General features: G+C 39.6%; 1 protein-coding gene and 1 long non-coding RNA gene across 10 annotated transcripts in view; one reads left to right on the top strand and one right to left on the bottom strand.

The window, feature by feature from the left end:
• PSD3 (pleckstrin and Sec7 domain containing 3) overlaps window positions 1-22635 on the top strand; it is a 547860-nt gene that overhangs the window by 189231 nt on the left and 335994 nt on the right. The window contains exon 1 of one of the 9 annotated variants that reach the window (XM_031013675.3): window positions 12081-12531. The exons of 7 other annotated variants lie outside the window; for them this stretch is intronic. In XM_031013675.3, the coding sequence (XP_030869535.3) occupies window positions 12501-12531 (31 nt within the window). In that variant the 5' untranslated portion in view covers window positions 12081-12500. Of the gene's footprint in view, window positions 1-12080; window positions 12532-22635 lie in introns of those variants that run through there. One more of the 9 variants, XM_031013676.3, reaches the window with a different exon arrangement.
• LOC129524295 (uncharacterized) lies at window positions 6061-13055 on the bottom strand. The gene is made up of 2 exons (XR_008668065.1): window positions 12915-13055; window positions 6061-6443 (listed from the first exon to the last, which is right to left on the bottom strand). It is a non-coding gene; the product is annotated as an uncharacterized lncRNA (long non-coding RNA).

Raw genomic sequence — 22635 nt, 5'->3', positions numbered from 1 at the left:
GTCAAAAGTTATGTGGATTTTCAAGTGCATGGTGGTGGTGGTCAGTGCCCCTAAATCCCATCTTATTCAAAGGTCAACTGTAGACTGAATGTGAAAGTATGGAAAAAGACATTCCATGCAAACAGAACCCAAAAGCAAGCAAATGTAGTCGTTCCTATATCAGATAAAACAGACTTTAAGTAAACTCATGTAAAAGGAGACAAAGAAGGTCATTATACCGTGATAACAGGATCAATTCAGCAAGCAGATATAACACTTATAAATGTATATGTACCTAATACTGGAGCACCCAGGTAATCAAAGCAAATATTATTAGATTTAAATTGCACTTAAACAGGACAATAATAGTTGGGCACTTAAACACCCCTCTAAGCATCAGATAGATCATCTATACAGAAAATAAACAAAGCAACATTGGATTTAAACTGCACTTTAATCAAACTCTCAGCAAGTTAGGTAAGAAGGAACATACCTCGACACAGTCGAAGCTGTATATGAGAAAACCATAGCCAACATTATACTGAACTGGGGAAAGCTGCAAACTTTTCCTCTAGCTCTGGAACAAGACAAGAATGACCACTTTCTCCATTTTTTTCAGCAGTACTAGAAGTTTTAGCCAGATAAATGATCTTATATAAATAAAACTCTGAAAGCTTCAAAAAATAAAAAGAAAAAATAAAAACCTCTGAACTGACAGTCTAATTCAGTAAAGTTGCAGGATACAAAATCAACTTAGAAAAATCAGTGGTGTTTCTGTATACCAACATTCAAATAGCAGAAAAAGAAAGTAAGAAAGCAATTGCAGGTACAGTAGCTACAAAAAGTAAAATACCTAGGGAAAAATTTAACCAAGGAAATGAAATGTCTCTGCAAGGAAAACTATAAAACACTGATATAAGAAATTGCAGTGGGCATATGCAAAAATAAAAACACATTGCATTTTCATGAATTGGAAGAATTAATATGGTAAAAATGGCCATACTACAAAAAGCAGTATACTCATTCAGTGCATTCCCTATCAAAGTACCAGTGTCATTCATCACGGAAATAGAAAAAACAGTCCTAAAATTTGCCTAGAACCACACAATACCCTGGATAGCCAAAGCAAGAAGAATAAAGCTTGAGACATCACACTACCGGACTCCAAAATATACTGCAAAACCATAGTAACCAAATAGCATAGTACTGTCATAAAAACAGATACACAGACCAATGGAACAGAATATAGAACCCAGAAAAATAAGTCTCATCTTTATAGCCGACTCATTTTCAACAAAGGCACCAAGAACATTCACTGGGAAAAGGACAGTCTCTTCAATAAGCAGACACATCACGTCTCAAAAGAAGACATATAGATGGCCAACAGGTATATGAAAAAATACTGAACATCAGGGAAATGCAAATCAAAACCATAATGAGATATTATATCAACCTAGCTAGAATGGCTGTTATCAAAAAGACAAAACATAGGCCGGGCACGGTGGCTCACGCCTGTAATCCCAGCACTTTGGGAGGCTGAGATGGGCGGATCACCTGAGGTCAGGAGTTCGAGACCAGCCTCAACATGGAGAAACCCTGTCTCTACTAAAAATACAAAATTAGCCTAGCATGGTGGTGCATGCCTGTAATCTCAGCTACTCGGGAGGCTGAGGTAGGAGAATTGCTTGAACCTGGGAGGCGGAGGTTGCGGTGAGCCAAGATCATGCCATTGCACTCCAGCCTGAGCAACAAGAGCAAAACTCTGTCTCAAAACAAAACAAAACAAAAAAAGACAAAACATAAAAAAATGCTAGTGGGATTAAGAGAAAAGGGAAACTCTTACACATTGTAGGTGGGAATGTAAATTAGTAAACCCATTAAGGAGGCCAGGCATGGTGGTGCACGCCTGTAATTCCAACACTTTGGGAGGCCGAGGTGGGCAGATGGCTTGAGCTCAGGAGTTCAAGACCAGCCTGGGCAATCTGGTGAAACCTCATCTCTACAAAAAATACAAAAATTAGCTGAGGTGGTGGTGTGTGCCTGTAGTCCCTGCTACTTGGGAGGCTGAGGTGGGAGAATCACTTGATCCCAGGGGGTCAAGGCTGCAGCAAGCCAACATTGCACCAGTGCACTGCAGCCTGAATGACAGAGCGAGACCCTGTCTCAAAAATAAAAGTACAGCCACTAAGGAAAAACAGTATGGAAGTTGCTCAAAAACTAAAAATAGAGCTCTCATATTATGCAGCAATCCTACCACTTGGTATATATCCAGAAAAAAGGAAATCAGTATGTTGAAGATCTATCTGCACTCCCATGTTTATTGCAATACTATTCACAATAACCAAGACGGGGAATCTACCTATGTGTCCATCAGCAGATGAAAGCATAAAGAAAATGTGGTATATACACACAATAGAATACTCTTTTGCAGTAACAAAGAATGAAATTCTGTTATTCATGGCAACATGGATGAGTTAGCTTGGGGACATTATGTTAAGTAAAATAAGCCAGGCATAAAAAGATAAATACCGCATGTTCTCACCCATATGTGGAAGCTAAAAAAGTTGATCTCATAGAAGTAGAGTAGAATAGTGGTTACTAGAGGCAGGGAAGTGTGGAGGGGAAGGGGAGTAGGTACAGCCAAAGGTTAGTTAACGGATACAGGATACAAAGGTACAGCTAGCTAGGATGAATAAGTTCTAGTATTCTATAGCAGGACTGGGTGAGTATAATTTAGAAACATTTATTGTATATTTTCAAATAGCCGAAAGAGTGGACTTTTAATGTTTTCATCACAAGGAAATGATAAATGTTTAAGGTGTTAGATATGCTAATTACTGTTCTTTGATCATATCACATCAGTGTGTGGAAATACACTGTATCTTATAAACATGTGCAGTTACTATCTGTAAACTAAGTAATAATAAAAACCCCCAACACACAGGTTTCTTTTGTGCTTTTGTCAGAAATTAAAAAAGGAAAAGTGCTATAGGAAAATTAATCTAGCAAAATTGCTTAGAGTGGATTGGAAGATATGAACCAGTGTTGAGGAGGGGAGACTCGTTAGGGTTGGCATTTAATTCCGAAACTAATTGTATGCACTGTAGAGAAGAGATGCTGATAGGAATATAAATGCATAAATGCATGAGACTTTCAGAAAGTCATGATAGTCTTGGTGACTGTAGATATGGGGAGATATGATGACTCTGAAGTTTGGCAGTAAAGTGACAGGAGATGTTAATGATGCATCTGAAATAGGAATTCTCCACCATGAGCTAGTTTTTCAGGGAAGGCAATCACTTTGGTTTTGACATGTTAAATGTGTGACATGGGGCATCTGCCAGACAGTTGGGAATTGTTGACTCTTTGCTTTATGCTGCTTCTCTGGACATGCCCAACTTTCCAGGGGATGATAGGTGCAGGGGGCACACAGTTCAGAGAGCAGGCTTCCTTGATTGCCAAGAGCACATACAGGATCTCAGGAAAGAGAGACTGTCCTCAGTGCAGGATTCCTGTTTTCCGTTGGTGTCTTTCAAAGGGTGGGGTGGCCTTCTGAGATAATGTAGATATGTAACAGCATGGCCTGTCACTGGCAATGACTTGACCACTGTCTGTGAGAGATGCACAGGACAGAGTACCCAAAATCTCTCTTGAGAGCTTTAACACTTCATACAAAACTCAGATCCTTCCCTTTCATTCAAAACATGAGATACTTGTCCCTTCCGGATATCTCCTCAGACCTTCCCGCAAAGTGAGCTAACTAGACCATGTGTGAGCTTCTCCTGGTTATGGTTTACTTTGTATTTTTTTCTCATTACATTATTATCATAGGGTGGGAGTTCCGATTGTCAAGACAGATGGGAATGTAGCTTTGAGATGGTTAACTCTGCTTGGTAAGATTTCTTTTGTATTTGCCTTTCTTTATTGTTGGGGTTAAAAGAATACAATCTCATCTACAGTTATCTTGCTTTCATCTCTCCTTGTTCTGTTATCCCAGTTCAAGTTTAGACTCCTGCCTCAGATGTCTGTTCTGGCTGATTGACATAGTTGCTTCTGAATGGACTAAATTACTGACATCTTTTGTTTTTCCTGTGTAATAGTTTCTATTTGGTGATTCCTTCTCACGCAACGGAACTGTGAGGCAGCCTGAAGCCTAGGGGAGTTGTCAGGTCTGGACACCTGAAATTATCATCATAGAGCTATGGAATTATTGATGTAGAGCCTTACATTTAGTCATTTTGAGGTTTTCATGTGCCGCTTCATGTGACTTCTGTCATTTTAATCTTACAAAAACCCGTGAAGTAAGCATCTTGTTTGCCTACAGTGATTGTTTGAATTAGGTTCAAAATTAATTGTACAAAAGCCTGGGAGTACAAATGTACTTTGTAGTGAGTACAAAAGGCTGGAAAAGAAAGGCAGAATTACTGGCCCAAATCACATGGTAATGTAGCAAAGGCTGGTTCCCAGCACTGGTAGTAATAACAGCTAATTCTTACTGAATATTTCCTATGTGCTGGGCACTGTTTTAAGCATTTTATATATATTGACTGACTTAGGGTACATTTGCCACCACACCGGTGTGTTGATTGGATGATAGATATTGCTTCCAAGCTCTTGCATTTTGAAAGGCAGAGAATGTGAAATAAGAAGAACAGCGGGTGAATCCCTGGTCTAATCCCTGGGCCTTCACCTATCACTAAAGGGGAGTGGGAGAAGTACAACAGGCCAAGGAAATGGAGCAGAATGGCAGCCGTGGCAGAACCGCAGCTGGGAGAGCATGTTGCCTGTGAGCCAGTGAGAGAGAGGGATTCTAAAAGAAATCCTTTACCCTGCCTTTCCTTTAGTTGGCCAGACTGTGCTCGGCTCCTGCGCCTGGGCTTGGAGTTCCGATCCTGCTTCCCTGCCCTCTAGCACATCGATGTGCTCTGCTCCTGCGCCTGGGCCTGGAGTTCTGATCCTGCTTCCCTGCCCTCTAGCACATCGATGTGCTCTGCTCCTGTGCCTGGGCCTGGAGTTCTGATCCTGCTTCCCTGCCCTCTAGCACTTCGATGTGCTCTGCTCCTGCGCCTGGGCCTGGAGTTCTGATCCTGCTTCCCTGCCCTCTAGCACATCGATGTGCTCTGCTCCTGGGCCTGGGCCTGGAGTTCTGATCCTGCTTCCCTGCCCTCTAGCACTTCGATGTGCTCTGCTCCTGCGCCTGGGCCTGGAGTTCTGATCCTGCTTCCCTGCCCTCTAGCACATCGATGTGCTCTGCTCCTGCGCCTGGGCCTGGAGTTCTGATCCTGCTTCCCTGCCCTCTAGCACATCGATGTGCTCTGCTCCTGGGCCTGGGCCTGGAGTCCTGGTCCTGCTTCCCTGCCCTCTAGCACATCGATGTGCTCTGCTCCTGGGCCTGGGCCTGGAGTCCTGATCCTGCTTCCCTGCCCTCTAGCACTTCGATGTGCTCTGCTCCTGCGCCTGGGCCTGGAGTTCTGATCCTGCTTCCCTGCCCTCTAGCACACCGATACCCTCATTCATCCCTACAGAGAGGTGGAATGATACATTTCACTTTACTTGATACTTGAGACGAAACTAGACTGTTTGAAGAAAATCTTATACTGAAAGAAAGAAAAAATAAATAAAAATAAACGGCTTAGAGTTACAAACCTAATTTAACCAAAGGCTAGCCGGAAATCAGCTCGATAAGTACAGTTTATCGAGCCCTTCTGGCTGGTTCCTGCTGCCCACTTAGATGCCATTTGGATGCTTAGTGACTTTTCTACTTTTAGGGAGATTCAGTTACCCCCAGAACTTGCTCTTGCTTTTTCTTTGGAGGTATATTATATAAACCCCCTCAGGTCAGCCCCTTAAGCCCAACCCTCTGTTTGCTTCCTGCTCCCATGCTGAGCCCGCACCCTGTGATTCTGATTCCATCCCAGGCTCAGTACATGGCGAAAGCAGTTGCTCAGCTCACCATCAAAGTGCTTCTTGCCCAGTACATGCAACCGTGTTTTATGCCATCTTGACCTTGCAATTTGATGTTGGTACTTTCTGGGGTTCTCAGTGACATGGGGATACAATAGTGCACAAAACAGATACATATCACTGACTTCTTGGACGTTTATTTCATTTGCATCAGTTGGACTTATATTTTGATTACATTCTGAATCATATTATCCAGTTGTCAGTATAAGAATTTACTTAGGGGCTGGGCACGGTTGCTCACGTCTGTAATCCCAGCACTGTGGGAGGCTGAAGTGGATGGATTATTTGAGGCCGGAAGTTTGAGACCAGCCTGGCCAACATGGTGAAAACTCGTCTCTACTAAAAATACAAAAATTAGCCATACGTGGTGGTACATGCCTGTAATGCCAGCTACTTGGGAGGCCAAGGTGTGAGAATCGCTTGAACCTGGGAGGCAGAGATTGCAGTGAGCCGAGATCACGCCACGGCACTCCAGCCTGGATGACAGAGTGAGGCCCTGCCTCAAAAAAAAAAAAAAAAAAGAAAAAGGAAAAAAGAAAATTAGGATAATATTGGAAATAACTGGAAATATCCAGACTACTCAACAATGACTAAATTGTATTACTGATGATACATGGTGTGTTCATTAAAAATGTTTATGGCCAGGTGCGGTGGCTCACGCCTGTAATCCCAGCACTTTGGGAGGCTGAGGCAGGCAGATCATGAGGTCAGGAGATCGAAACCATCCTGGCTAACATGGTGAAACTCTGTCTGTACTAAAAATACAAAAAATTAGCTGGGCGTGGTGGTGGGCGCCTGTAGTCCCAGCTACTCGGGAGGCTGAGGCAGGAGAATGGCATGAACCCAGGAGGCAGAGCTTGCATTGAGCCAAGATAGCACCACTGCACTCCAGCCTGTGCGACAGAGCCAGACTCTGTCTCAAAAAAAAAAAAAAAAAAGTTTATATGCTTTATATTAATAGAAAATAAAGTGTGTGTGTGTGTGTGTGTGTGTGTGTGTGTGTGTGTAATTGTAAGTAAGTGACAGCAAATAATAGGGAAAGAAAGATTAAAATTCTCCAACTGTGCTAGAAAAAAAGTGCAAATAATGTAAAAGAGTGACTTTGTTTGTTCTCTTCTGCTCTTCTTTATATTCACATGTGGGCTGCCAACTAAATGCCCCTTTTGTAAACTTTGGTCTGAGGGATGCTTCTTATTCTTTTAACTGTGTTTTGGGTTAACTTTCTGTATATGCTTCAGGTTGCCTAAACTTTCTCTATATTCTTCTTTTGTAAAAAGGAATGAATACTCAATATATCCCAAAGTTAGGGTGAGGATGTTTTTCTCAAAAAGATACCAGAAGAGAGTGAGTGGTCTTACATTAAGTTCTTAAAGTGTTCTGTATTAGGGATCCTCTTTTGATTATTTTGATTAACAAAGAATTCTTTGGAGAAAACATATGAGCTTGAAATAACTATAGATAATGTCAGTTTGGAATGCCTATGGAGATCACTAAAACAGGGTAAAAAGAGGGAGAAAACAAGTTGAACACACATTTAGTAATTCTTTCTGGGGAAGTGCTCCCGGAGGTGCAGGTGTCGGATGTTGGATAAACCAGCTTCTTAAAGATGACTTTTCTAGGTCATACATGCAGTAAGTGATGTTCAGATCACTGCTAGTAAATGGATACTGTAGGTTAGGATAGAATTTCCATCACACATTTAAAAAATTGCTGTATCTCAAATAACTTAGAACTGAAGATGCAAGATAAGGAGACTGTAGTCGTAGCAAAGATCCTTATGACAAATTACACATGAAAATCTTGAACAAAATCATTTCCTGAAGTGGAAGTGAACGAAAACGCATTTATTTATTGTTTTAATGTATTATGTGATTTTATATATGCAAATTAACATAATAAAATATTATAAGGAGCCATTTGATTATTTCATCCATCCTAAAAATTTAAATATTCAATATGGCCAATAACTTTTTGCCCCATTGGAATTTATAGAGTACCTAACAGTTATTTAGAGTTGCCTTATATTTAGGTATACCTGATATCTACCTGGTAGGGAGGTTTTTAAGGATTAAATGAAACAATTAATTGGGTGTCTGTGATGTAGCAAGCATTATCCATAGTGAGCTCTGGGTTAACAGGGACTGACAGAGACCTGCTATGAGATCTGCTTCCTGCCCTTTTTTGATCTTTCCTTTCTATCACAGGCTGGGTTAGGACACAGAAACTGGTAGTTGAGAGTTTCTTAGAGAGTGACAGGGGAGGCCTGAGAGGTGAAAAGCATCTTGCTTGGTCCCTGGAAGACAGGAATGTCAAAATGTTCATTGTGACTTTCTGCCACTCGACCCCTTTTCTCTTTGTCCCCCCACCCCCACCTGCCACCCTTACCCCCAGTGCAGTTTGCAGTGCAGGGAACACACATCACTTCTGTGCTGAGAGGGATCACACTCAGTAACTCAAGACAATGAGCTTAGCTACTTTGTTCATCTGTCAAGTAGCTCTAGGACAATTATAGAGGTTTGCAGGTGACTTGTAATTACCTCTTTATTACATGTAATGTTTCCAGCATACAAACCTTTTATACTGTATGTTTCCCAACAAGCTTACCAGGAGGGTCATATGTATACCCTTTATAAGTTAAATTTCACTTTTGAGGTTTTGTTTTCTTTTCAAAACAGCGTATTATGGTACAGAGCTCTGGCATGACTATCATTATTGACAGGTTTTGGCTTTTCACCTCTCTCCTCTCTGCTCACTTGGATTTATTTCACATAATATCTTCTTGGAATTCTGATTTTCTCTCTAGATTAAGCTTGAACATTTAGATGTACCTGGTAATGGAGACAACAGACTAAAATACAAAAACTCAATTTTTGTAAGCCTTAAATTGGCATTGAATTTTTTTTCAAGATCTAAGAACCAGACTGAAAAAGCATTAAATTGAGCTAGGAAAACTGATTTCTTGTTTACTGGAACTTGTTCAATGAAGGAAAAGTTACTTTACATAAGGAATTATTGTTACCAATTCCTCCAGTAATCTTATTGTCTCCTACGTGGATCCCGTGCTTTAGAAAAAGGTAACAATAAAACAGAGGATGTTATGATAATAAAACTTGATATCATGCAGTCAGTCTTGATTTGTGAAAAAGTTGTATTTCTAAAAATCTTATATCAGGTTGGACAATAATAGCTTGCTTGCCTGTTTGTACTACTTTGAAATTTTTTAGAAATAACACATTATATCAAATAAAAATTTATTACCTATAGTTTGTCATTTCCAAACTAAACTTTGGAAAGTGCTAGTGACTTTCGAGTCTGGAAATACATTGTGCATTTGAAATTTTGTTCCTGATAATTAGTGAGTAATCATTTGTTCCTCCCAAAATTTTGTTCTAAAATTTGTACATGGGGTTTTTAAAAATTCAGGTATGGGGAGACATCCAGACATGGAAATGACTGTTATGAAAGAGGTTTATGATTACAGATCCCTAGACACAGGAGGCTCAGTACATTGCACGGGGTCACAGGGAAACACCAGGTTGGGATGGGAGCCGGAGATGGGAGATGGGGGAGCATGGCCCAGAGCCTTTATTTTTTTTTTTTTTGTTTGTTTGTTTGTTTTTTCAGAAGGGAACGGGCAAGACAGGGTAGCCAAGCTGGGTAAGTTTAAGATTGGCTAGTTTGAATAATTTTGGCAGGCTTTGGGCTATAGGGATGGTCCCTGGTTGTCCAGGACCTGGGCCTGGGTGATTTAGGATGGGGGAATATTACCTGCTGTGGCTCTGGATTGGTTGGTTTGTATATCACAGGCACTCTCGCACAGGGGTCTTTTCTGTCTCTAGGAATTAGCCAGCCCAGGGAGGAACAGTCCCTCCACAGTCAAGGCCCCAAATACGGGAGTATCAAGAACACAGAGAATAAGAGAATATAATCAATACAAACAAAACGAAACAATTGAGAAGTTGAAGATGGCACTGCTAAGCAGGTGCTGTTTTTGTGCATGTTTTTAAGAGATGGTGCTGTAAAAGACTAGAGAACATGTAAGTAATTTATTTCTGAGCTTTACGTTTTGAAATGGTGTTTTAGGGGGTTAGTCAAAGTAAGTGTTAACTAAAGCCTAATGCGATATGCTATAGACATTTGGAAAACTTGAATTCAGTAACCTGACCCATGTAAATTTCTCCCCCATGTGAAGATGGTGGGTGGGGGTAGGAGATCTGTGGTGGGTAAGGGGTACTTTCGGGTTTGCCCCCCTAGCTTATGGGATGCTCACAATTCCTCAGGGCTGCTTCACTTCTAGCTCCATCTTCTGAATTCCAGGCATAAGGAAGAGGGAGAACAAAAGGGCGCTTACCCCTCTTTCCTCCCCTTGGAAGAAGCGGTCTTAGAAGGCTTGCCCAACAAATCCAGCTTACATCTCATAGGGAATTGGTGATTCACGGACTGGTTAGTGTTTGTATGAAGCCAACAAAGGTTGTCCTTTCTGCTGTTGAAACCAACTCAAAAAATAGCTCTTCTTTGAGAGGATTTTGAAAAGGGAAGTGAGTAGTTTTATAAAAAATGTAATTCTACTAAAAGTCATAGTGATTATAGTATCAGTAATAAAACCTTGAGCTTTTATTCTATACTGGTTGCTACTCTGAGTGCTTTATGTATTTGTATGTATAATTCATTTAGTCCTCAGAAAACCCCATTATTATTCCCGTTTTTTTTTTTCAGATGGAAATTGAGGCTCACAGAGGTTAAATAACTTGCTCAAGGTAACATAATTGGAAAGTGACGGAATCCAGATTAATAGCCGAGATTGTGTGCTTTAACCACGTGGTTATACTGATCTGTAATTTAAACATCTCTAGCTCAGAGATAAGGAAGCTAAAGCTGGAAAGTTTTAAGGCATTGGCCCAAGGTCACGCCGGTAGTCGGCACTGAGCTTCTGTTTCTGGGTGTATTTCCACTACCCTGGTGCTGTCTCTAGGTGCACACTCTCATCTATATCCTCTTATATTTGGGCCAGGCTTCTTGAGAGGTGGATATTTTTGGCTTGCTATGGTTCTGAATCCTGAAAATTATATTCTTTCTTTAGACTTCTTTTACTTGGCAAGGAATCCCCCTGGAGGCACTTTAGCTTAGGGGTAGGGAGGGTGGACTTTACAGGCACATTGCCTGTGTTTGAATCCTGGTTGTGCCAGCGTTAGCCGTGTGATCTTGGACAAGTCACTAAAACTCTTGAGTTTTAGTAGTTTCATCTATAAAATGGGTTAATCGTAGTAGCCATTCCACAGGGCTGCTAGTAGAAATAGATGAATTAATACAATAAAACTGCTTAGTATAGTGCCTGGCACATAAGTAAATACTTTCTATCCTGATTATATTATTACTTATCAGAAACGTTCTCCAAATTAAACCGAACACATTTTTCAGCACCCTGTTTGACACTCAGTAAATGTATATGGAATGAATAAAAGCAACTGTGAAGTGGTTTGTATTGTCAGTCCATGCATCTCATACTAGTTAGAAATATTAGAGTTACAGAAGATTGGAATTTTCATGTTATTTTTAATATTTGTATGAATAGCCATTATCACTATTAAGGATCAATAATATTACAATATCTTACTCATCTTGTGCTACTTTCCACCTCACTTCACTTTTCTCATGTATAAAACTATTAGTTTTTACATTTGGTGCTTTTATACTGAGACTGTGTTGAAAGGCATTGTATACATCCAAGGTACTGTAAGTGATATAAAAGTTTATGGCTTCATATTTAAAAATGGATGTTACTGGTTTTGAGTCTTTTCATGTCACATTTCCAAGTAACAGCAATCACCCATTAAATATTAATTTAATCACAGGAACAAGATACAATCGTCACTAAAATGACTTTAAATGGCAGCATCACTTAGCAGTGAGATAAGGACTGGCAAAGCAGGATTTGTGTCATTCTGTGGCAGCTTTTAAACAATGTGTTTGCATTTCCCTTGTCCGTTAAAATAATGCAAGAATTAAACCCTTTTAAAGAGAACCTACCCATCTCTTTCCCATGTGTCATTCTTGCATCAGAGAAAATGCTGCATAATACTAAGATGACAGCCCCACCTCTGATGTCACCCAGGATGGTACAATCCTCTCCAAGCCTTTGCTGGGCTTCCTGCTGCTGCACTGGGGGACATGGTTACATTAAAGCTAACTCCCGGCATCTCAATTATCTCCTTGGAAGTAGTTTTCACAAATATAAAAACGCCCTACGGTGGCTGTTTTCGGTAAGCTACCAAGGTAGAGAGCGGCAGAGGCAGACAGGGAGAGCAAACGGGAGAACAGGCTGCTTCCGCCTTTGTGAGAGGGACTGAGGCAGCAGCTCCTCTCGGCTCGGGTTCCAAGTGCTCAAAGTGCTTCCATTTCCATCACCGTGTGCAGTGCAGGGCAAAAGGGGCTGCCAGGAAATCTGAAACTAATTTGCTTCCAGTTGACTAGAACAGCATATTTTGAATTAGCTTGCTTCTTTTTAAGCTAACTTTTCTCAAGCGTTAAACTGATGAACTGGGCATTTTCTATGATCAATGGGTAACTGCTGGAGCTACAGTAATCTCTGTGAGTAACCTCTATTTGTAGGTCTATGCAGGCAAATATATTTTTATATATCTATTTCTTTTAAATGCTGCTGTGAAAGTATCCGTCTGTATTATTGACTGCTTTTGCTTACTAGTCTTGTCTTTCGAGCGTCCCAGTAGGAGACCCCTGGGGCTAGACCAGGTTCTGCTGAATCCAGACAGAGAGGAGAGCATTTTGCATTTATTCAGGGATGCCCACGCCAACCATTCTTTAATTCCCAGTCATCAGAGAGATGCTGCCTGCCCTCTGAATGCCTATGCCCAGCACCTCACCTGGCTTTACCTGGAATGTTGATTTCAGCATGTGACATTGAGTTTTTCAAAATTTTTATTTTTATGTAAAAAGCAGAATATTATTCTTACCTGTAATCTTACTTCTTTTCTTTTTTTTCCCCCACCAGCTTTCCTGGGAACACACAATTCTGTCACCCTATGTCTGCTCCCTGTTTGTGATATATTATATAGACAGAAAGAGAGAAAACAGGCTACCCCTCCAGTTTTAGAAAGACATAATGTTGTAGTGCTGGATGGGAATAGGGGAGGAGTTTCTCTTAAAGAGCTCAAACTGCTTTCCCTCTGTGTGCCTGAAGTACAGCTTAGTATCTGAATAGCCTTGAAGGGAACAAGGTTAGCTCAAAGGTAGCACCAAAAATGTTCTGGAAACACGCTAGTTGAGGCTGAGATAGAATCTTTGCTGGAAGTTTGTAACAGGTATCTCATTTTACACACAGGGATGTGTTTTTCCTGTTTGTTAAAAGTGTCGCTTTTATAGTAATTCAAGATTTATTTCTCTCTCACCATGGAAACTGACTTTCAACTCTCTGTAAAATTTGCATTTCTAGATATACTTGGGATAATTGTTTATGTCAGATTGTAGCCTGAATCCTTAGTGAAACTGTGGGTCTCTTATTGAGCATGAAAACTACTGGCTGCAAATGTGGATCAGCTGAGTCCTGAGTCTGCTACACACTGGAGGCTGAGTGAGGTGGCGTGTTTACCACTGCACCTAACATCTGTCTTCATAGACAGAAGTTTAAAGAAGTCCACAGCTGTAGTTGATCATCACTGCGAAGAACTCCAGCTGCTTGGCATTCATGATTATTTTTTAAAAGAATTGTATGATTTTTTGAAACATCAAATTCTTAAATGTCCCAATATTTCCTACATATATAAGAAACAGTTTATATTAATCTTACCATATCTGTGTTAATTTTAGCAGAAGAAAGCTTGCTGTGAGCGAGACTGTGGGGTTATTTAAAAGTTTAGTTTAAACTTTTTTTTTGGCTTTTAAAAATAAAATTAAAACTAAAGAGTCAGTAAAGAGAGAAATTTTACAATTGGATTTTTAAAAGTATGGATTCCCCAACAGAAAGGAGCGTAGAAAATGCACAGAATGGATGAAATCGGAGGGGCATCCCTGATCAGAAGGTAAAAGGGTGAAAGGAGAAGCACAAGATGTGGATATAAAAACCAGAAGTTATGACAAAGAGAGGCAGACAAGAGTGGAGAACCCCACTGGTTGAAAAAAGGAAACCAGCTTTGAAAAACGGCAATTTTAAAGATGAGCTCAAATTCAGCTCTTACAGCTTAGTGTTTCTTCTCTGTAACAGGTAACAGTGCTCTGCACAGTTGCAGAGACTTCGGTTTAAAATTAATGGGCTGTTCCCTGTCTCACTCAAGCTTCCCTTTGGTATGCTGTATGCGGTGCCACTCCTTAGCTCACAGAGCTGCCTCTGAAATTGACTGAACGGTAAACTAGTATCATTTCTCTAGGGATAGAGCTGAATAAGAAAAATTGGGTTCTGAATCATTAGTATGTGAAATTTAGTTTGCCGTAAGCACAGCTGTAACTATTAATCACTTGGGGAAAGAGTGTCCAATTAATGGAATATTTTCTGTTCGTGTGCACATGTTAGAAGCTTGTGTAAGTGGTTGGCAGGCCTTTTCCTGTTTTTTTTTTTTTTCCTAACACATAAACAACTTAAATATCTGTGCCTTTAGCATTATCAGTGTCCAGACAATAGCCAGCATCCTGGATTACATACCATAGTTTTCTTCAAAACGTGACTTTTCTTAGGGTGAAGAGAGTGTCTTAAAATATAATGTATTTAGATTGCTCATTTAGTAATTCTTATTACTCATATTCATTTTTCAGTTATTTTTATCATACCAAATTTATTTTCTATTGCTGGGCAAAATGGGTTAGATTATCCTCTTGTTTTATTTTAATACAAATTTTACTATTGCATTGCAAATTTGAGTCATGTATCACTGTGTTACTGGTGAAGTTTATTGATTATTAAACGTAAAAATGTTGATCATTATTACAGTTAAGGATTATAGTTACTTGTAGATGAAATGCATTTGAGATTTTTTTTTAACTCTGCAAGACTTGCTCTTTATATTTGTTTTGTAAATTAAGCATTTATCTTCCAATCTTACAGATTTGTGAAATTTCACACTAAGGGATCAGAGTGGTCACTCTTTTTCCTGCCCTTGTCTTTGGAACTGAATTCCTTTCTGACAAGTGAGGGGAGTGTGTTTTTAAGCTTGCTTCTATAAATTTTCAAGTGTTAAAATAGCTTACTAATTTGTAGTTTTCTTGTACTAACATAATATTAATATGTTTTAAGGTGTTTACTAACTGATATTCATTAGGGAACAGAGAACACCAAAGATGTTATTGCATTTATGAATATCACATGTAGAAAGGAGGGAAAACAGATTATTAGTGGCTGGGTTAGCCATAATTTATAAAGGATTGAAAATCCGATGAACTATAGTCATAGGAAATAGATTATAAGACCCTTAGTGCATTCTCCATAGTATCTTATCAGACTGAATTTCCCCATACATTTCTATTTTACAAGCAATGCATCCAAACATATGAACATTAAAAACCTTGGGAAAATATTCTGGTTTTTAAAAATTGAAAAGTCCTTACCCTTCCCTGAGCCCATTTCTTTCAGCTCCAAAGTAATTTTTTTAAGGCTGTGTACAAATAATAATATACAGGTTTTGACTAATGGTCAAGTTTATATTTGCAGTTATTTTATGATCTTTTTGTGTAAATAGAGAGTCATTGGCCATTCATTGTGAGAGAAATTTACTATGAGCTATAAAATCAAGAAGGGGTCATATTACAGCAGAGGCAATTCTCTTCCTCTCTTGGAAAGGGACCGGGGTTACTTGCTAATTCGAGGGTAAACCCAGACCAGAATGATCAAGTGTTTCTCTTTGCAGTAATGAGATTGTTTTCTTGGAACTTACTTTAGTTGATGTCTACTTGATTGAACAGTTGGACCTCTGAGTTAGGAGGCAGGCAGTTATGATCTCTTTTAAAATAAAAAAGTAGGCATTAAATGTAATGAGAATGACTTGTAGATATTGTTGTAGTTTTCTGGAGGTGTGTTTCTCATCCTGTAACATGTATACAAATCCTCTGGGATTCTCGTTAGAAACCAACAGGATTCTGATTGGGAATGTCTGAGGTGGTGCCTGAGAGTCTGAATTTCTAACAAGCCTCCTTGCTGATATCTATGCTGCTTTCTCAAGACCACACTGAGTAGAAAGGCTCTAGGGCAGCACTTTCAAATAGAGCTTTCTGTGATGATGGAAATGTTCTCTGTGTATAGACAGATACGGAAATATACAGGTATCTATACAGACATACATACTCCACTATACAGATATATGGATATCTGTGTGTGTGTGCGTGTGTGTGTGTGTGTGTGTGTGTGTGTGTGTATATCTACATAAGCTATATGTGTGTATATATATATCCATATATCTGTATAGTGGAGTATGGTAGGTATTAGCTACATATGGTATGGAGCACTAAGGAACTACAATTTCAATTTTATTAAATTTTAAGTAACTTAAATGTAAATGTAAATAGGCTTCTGTGGATATGGCTACCAAATTGGATAACACAGTGTTAGAGAGAAATCCATTGAGAAATTTATACTTAATGGTATTAGCTCATGTAGGATCATGCTGAATTCTAGAATAGGCTGAGATTATCTCCACTGAAATTTACCACTGCCTGAACTTTGTTTGCGAGCAGACAGTATATATAGATGGAGCTGCTGGATTGTAAGCTCCTTGATGACAGAGGCCAAGTTGCTCTTGTTTGTTGCCCTTTTCTCTGCTGCTTGATGCATTCATGGTCCACAAGAAATGTTGGCTGAGTAAATGAGAGAATGAACTGGCTCTAATATCAGGAAGCGCCCTACTGTTTCCCGAATCCTTTTCAAGCCTGGACTTAGAAGCAACGGGTAGGACTTGGGTGACACTAACATACAGTGTTTTGCTTATGTTTAAGGAGGCTGCATTTTTGCTTCTGTCTTAAGGTTTTTTGTTTGTTTGTTTGTTTGTTTGTTGAGACAGAATCTTGCTGTGTTGTCCCGGCTAGAGGGCAGTGGCACAATCACAGTTCACTGCAGCCTCAACCTCCCAGGCTCAAGCAGTCTTCTCACCTCAGCCTCCCAAGTAGCTGGGAGCACAGGCACACACCACCACGCCTGGCTAAGTTTTTAAATTTTTTGTAGAGGAGGGGTCTCCCTGTTTGCCCAGGATGGTCTTGAACTCCTGAGCTCAAGCGAACCTCCTGCCTCAAGCTCCCAAAGGGTTGGGATTACAGGCATGAGCCACCTCATCTGGCTTTCACCTTCTATTAATTGGTATCCTATTGGTTCTGGGACATTCATAATTGATTGCTTCAACAAAAATACCCATTTTGCTAGGTAAGATTGTTATAGGCTCTGGAGATATAATTGTAAAGAAAGCAAATAAAGTTCTTGCCTTTTAGAGTTTATATTTTTGTGGCAACGAAACAATACAAGACAAAACAAAAACCTTTTACTAAAAAATGGCATGACTGATCCCAGGTTCTAGAAAATATATGTGTGTAGAATCCGTAACTGTGGCTCTCCTGAGGAACCTAGGCATAGATGTGACTGCCATATAGTCTGGGGAAACGTATGTCCTGTTGCTGAGAATCCCGCATGAAAATGGTTTTATCTGGTTCAAATTTCAGCTTACAGTGACCGAGTCTACGGTAGATGTGGCAAATAGTTCTTATATTTTGTTTTTCTTGAACTATTGTCTTTTCAGGAGTTTGCTAGCCAGAGTGGAAGAAAACCTGTTTGATTTACTGCTCCTCAAACAGGATAATTCTTAGAAAGACCCTGGTTTTTCTGCAGCCAATCTTATGGAACAGGCTTATTTTCTCACAATTTGAAGAAATTTCTTTCTATTCCATTCCATTTTATTACAGCTCTGTCCCTGTGTTCCAGAAACAGATGACTACTTAATATATAACCCAAAGCACTCCTAAAATTCATCTTGTTAACATTCAAATGTATCTCATTTCTTTCTCAATGTACTAAATCAAAAGAAAAAAGGTCTTTAAAAAATCAGTGGGTTTATATGTCATTGCAGGAAAAGCATCTTTGCTAAACAACAGGAAACATGATTTGTTAGGAATCTAACCAGATACACAAAGCAGCAGATAAAGTCTCTGATAGAAAAGTATGACTTCTAATGGACTATAAATAGATACCTCCAAAAAGTACATGTATTTCACATGAATGTGAAAACTCTTCTCTCTTCCCTCCTCCACACTCTACACTACATTTTCATTCCTTTAAGGGGAAAAATACACGCAGTAAAGTATGAACTCTTTATTAATTCACATTCTACTAGTGTGTGGTTTATATTTAGGTAAGTGCTAAAGTTCTTTTTTTATATTTAACAAGTCACTGAGTCCCTTTGTCACACATACAAGACCAAATTCAGGTAGGACTAATTCAGGAAGGCTCGCTGGAGGGGAAATGTTTTCAGTGGATTCTTACATTAGTAATAGATGTAGACTGAAAGGGAAAGTGTTAACAAGTTTCAAGTTTGGTGTAAGAGCTCACAGCAGTTGGAAGAAGCCATGTTGAAACTAGAGGGGCCTGGGGCAGAGGAGATGAGGAGATGATGGGCATGGATGCCGGTCCAAGTAGAGTGTCGTGGGAGATGCAGCACCCTTTGCATCTTTGTTCCTGTCTATTCTGCCTTTGTTCTGGCTCTAGCACTCACCGTCTCTCACCTGTACTATTGCCAGAAGCCCGCGTGGTTATTCCTGAGTCTATGCTTGTGCCCTCTCTGCTACACATCCTTCACATTCCACCAAGGCGAGCTTTCTAACATGCCAAACAGACTTTTCATGTTCTGGAAATACTCAGTTTTGAATCCCCTGTATTTAGTACATAGCAGGTAATCAGTATTTGCTGAATGCGTGAATGAATTTTGGAAACAATGGGCATTTAATAGGAAGTATCTAAGGTCCTATTTTACAAGGGAGCAGCTTAAAAAAATCTTAAAACAATAATTTGGTCTTTTTTTAAAAAAATAATTATCTTAGCATATAGTCCCAATTTTTAAACATAAGGAATAAATCAGAAATTCTAAATAAAAGGTCAGGATTAACAACACAGTCTTAACTGTGTTGTTAAAGACAGTCAAGTTGTGATAAGCAATGCAAACAGCAAAAATAAACTGCTCATGGGGTGTGACAGAGGGTGCCTTATTTGAAAGGAAATTCTTGCTGTTATGCTGAATCCTTAGGGACATGATGATTAAGGCTGTTTCTACCCAGAAGCTACAACTAGAACACTTCTGGTTTTATTCTTCATTATATTTGTTAACATTACTGCTCTTAGAAATGATGGTCTTGGCTAAATGCGTTAGTTCACGCCTGTAATCCCAGCACTTTGGGAGGCCAAGGTGGGAGGATCACTTGAGCCCAGGAGTTCGAGACCAGTCTGGGCAACATAGGGAAACCCCGTCTCTACAAAAAAATAAAAATAAAAAAATTAGCCGGGTGAGGTGGCACATGCCTGTGGTTCCAGGTACTCCAGAGGCTGAGGCTGGAGGATCACTTGAGCACCGGAGGAGGTTGAGCTGCAGTGAGCTATGATGGTGCCACTGTACCCCAGCTGGCTGTCAGAGTGAGACCCTATCTCAAAAAAGGAAAAAAAGCAATGATGAATGATGGTCTCTCACAGTTCAGTGTCCCTGAGTTTCTCCCAGGCTTTTACTCCTGAGAGACAAAGACTAGAAATTTAGTCCTGACTTACAGTTCTAAAACAATACTTTATTGAACATCATTTTATTGACCTTGGTCAGGTCCTTTCGCCTCTCAGAACATTTGTCTTCCCCCGTCTGTTCCAGTTCTTAGAACAGTAAACACAGACCAGGAGAAACTACTCCAGTATTTAATAGTAAAGCAAGCAATCTGTCACGCCGGGCTTTGCCTCGCCCTTTCTCCCTCTTATCTGACCTCATTTTCTTTGACTGGTTGCCAAGTTGTTATATCAGACATCACAAGCACTCGCCCACAATTGTTGCATTGCTGCCCCTTTCTGAGGGACATTTCAATGAAAACTATTAAAAATGGGGTGAAGGAATTATCAGAATTCTCTGAGGCCCCTTGATATCTTTTGGTCGCTTCTCTTGGGGCCAGTGTTCAGTTGTGTGTGCGCGTGTGTGTGTGTGTGTGTGTGTGTGTGTGTGTGTGTGTGTTTGTTTTTTCCAGAGGGCAATTGAAACTGTTAAAGCAAAGTGGGCTCCCAAGTGTCTAAGTTTAACTTTTCCCTTTGTTGAATGGGTTTCACTGTTATATGTTTTGGTGCAGTTTATAAATACAGCTTCAGCAGTCACTATGGTCAGTTTTCTTAAAACACTTCATGATGGGTTAAACATTATTGCCTTTGGAAGCTTTAAGGTGTGAGTAACATTATGCTCATTTGTTTTGTATATTTACACTATATATACCATACAGCAAAAGCCTTTTTGACATTTATTTATACAGAGGAGAGGACTTTTTTCAAGAGTTGGTGAGCAAGGGAAGGCTTAATTAAGGACAGGGGATTTGGTTTAGGTGTTGAAATGTGAAAATAATCTGATTTATGTTGAAATGAGAAGAAAAAGTATGTCAGGTAGAGAAAGGAAGTTGAACAAAGGCAAAGGAGCGTGTGTATGTCTACGCATTCAGAATGTATGTATGCTTAAGCTTATTTCCAGTGTGTATTAGGATTAGAACAAATCTTTTCAGGGTATTCATGGGCTGCCCCTTCCTTCAGTTTAGAGGCAATGGTATAACATGTGAAAGGGTGTTGACAGAGACTTGATTAGGAAAGATGGATTGGGATTGTAAAGGAAGAAGTAAAGCTTTTATCCACAGATGACATGATCTGGTATGTAGAATCCTGAGGAATCTACAAATATGTTATTATATGCTCCAAGTTAAGCAAGGTTGTAGGATATAAGATTCATATACAGCAACAAATTGAATTTCTATACATGGCTACTGAATGATCTAAAGAAATTTGAAAAAAATATCAAAACAGAATCTTAGGGGAATAAATTGAAAATCTGTACATTTAAAATTATAAAAAAAATGGCTAAAAGAAATTAAAGAAGATTAAATAAGTGAAAAGACAGCCCATGGTCATGGAACAAAAGATGTAATAATAATACTGTTAAGAAGCCAGTACTGTATAGATTCATTGCAGCCCCTATCAAAATCACAGCTGTCTGACGAGTTGATTCTAAAAGTAATGGGAAATTCAAGGGGCCGAGAGTGACCAAAACAACCTGAAAAAGGAAGAACAAGGTTGGAGGAGACTCACACTTCCAGATTTCACTTACTGCAAAGCTACAATAGTGAAGACAGTGTTATTCTGGCATAAAGATAGGCATCTAGCCAGGTGTGGTGCCACATGCCTGTAATCCCGACACTGGAAGGCTGAGGTGGGAGGGATCACTTGACCCTAGGAGTTCAAGACCAGCCTGGGCAATGTAGTGAGACCCTGTCCCTTAAAAAAAATGAAAAATTGTCCAGGCATGGTGGTGCATGCGTATAGCCCCAGCTACTCGGAAGTCTGAGGTGGGAGGATCGCTTGAGTCCAGGAGGTCAAGACTGCAGTGAACTGTGATTGCACCACTGTACTCCAGCCAGGGCGACAGAGTGAGATCCTGTCAAAAAGAAAAAAAAAAAAAAAGATAGGCATCTAGCTCAATGGACGTGAGAGTCCAGAAATAAACCTTTGCATATATATAAATATATGTATATGATTGATTTTTGACATGGGCACCAAGGCTTTTTGATGGGGAAAGAATAGTCTTTTCAACAGATAGCTCTGGGACAACTGGATATCCACATACAAAATAATGAAGTTGGATTTCTACTTCACATCATATACAAAAATCAATTGAAAGTGGATGAGAGAGCTAAATGTAATAGCAAATACTGCAAAACTCTTAGAAGACAACGTAAAAGTAATCTTTGTGACGTTGGTTTAGACAATGATTTGCTACATATGATACAAAAAGCACAAGAGACCAAAGGAAAAACAGATAATTTGGATTTCAGCAAAAGTAAAAACTTTTGTGCTTCAGAAGACACTGTCAATTAAGTGAAAAATGACCACTCACAGAATGGTAGAAAACATTTGCAAAGTGTACATTTAATAAAGAACTTATGTCCAGAATATATAAAGAACTCTTAGAACTCAGTAATAAAAAGACAAATAATTCAGCCATCAAATGGGCATGTCTCTAAAAAAGATGCACAAATGGCCAAAAAACACATGGCAAGGTGCTCAACATAATTAGTCATTAGGGAAATGCAAATGAGAATCGCAGTGAGATACCACTGCTAGGATGTCTGTAACAATAAACAGACAATAATAGCATCTTAGACATTGCTTGTAGGAATGTAAAATAGTGCATTTGCTTTGGAAAACTGTTCAGCAGTTTCTTAAAATATTAGACATAGGTTTACTGTATGATCCAGAAATTTCACTCCTAGGTATATACAGAAGAGAATAAAAAATATATTTAGGCCAGATGCAGTGGTTCATGTCTGTAATGCCAGCGCTTTAGGAGGCCGAGGCAGGCGTATCCTTTGAGCCCAGGAGTTCGAGACTAGCCTGGGCAACATGGTGGAACCCCATCTCTGCCAAAAAAAAAAAAAAAAAAAAGAAAAATTAGCTGGGCATGGTGGTGCATGCCTGTGCCTGTAGTCCCAGCTACT

The sequence above is a fragment of the Gorilla gorilla genome, chromosome 7 (genome assembly GCF_029281585.2).
Source record: "Gorilla gorilla gorilla isolate KB3781 chromosome 7, NHGRI_mGorGor1-v2.1_pri, whole genome shotgun sequence".
NCBI lineage: Eukaryota > Metazoa > Chordata > Mammalia > Primates > Hominidae > Gorilla > Gorilla gorilla.
This window is presented reverse-complemented; position numbering and strand designations above follow the sequence as displayed.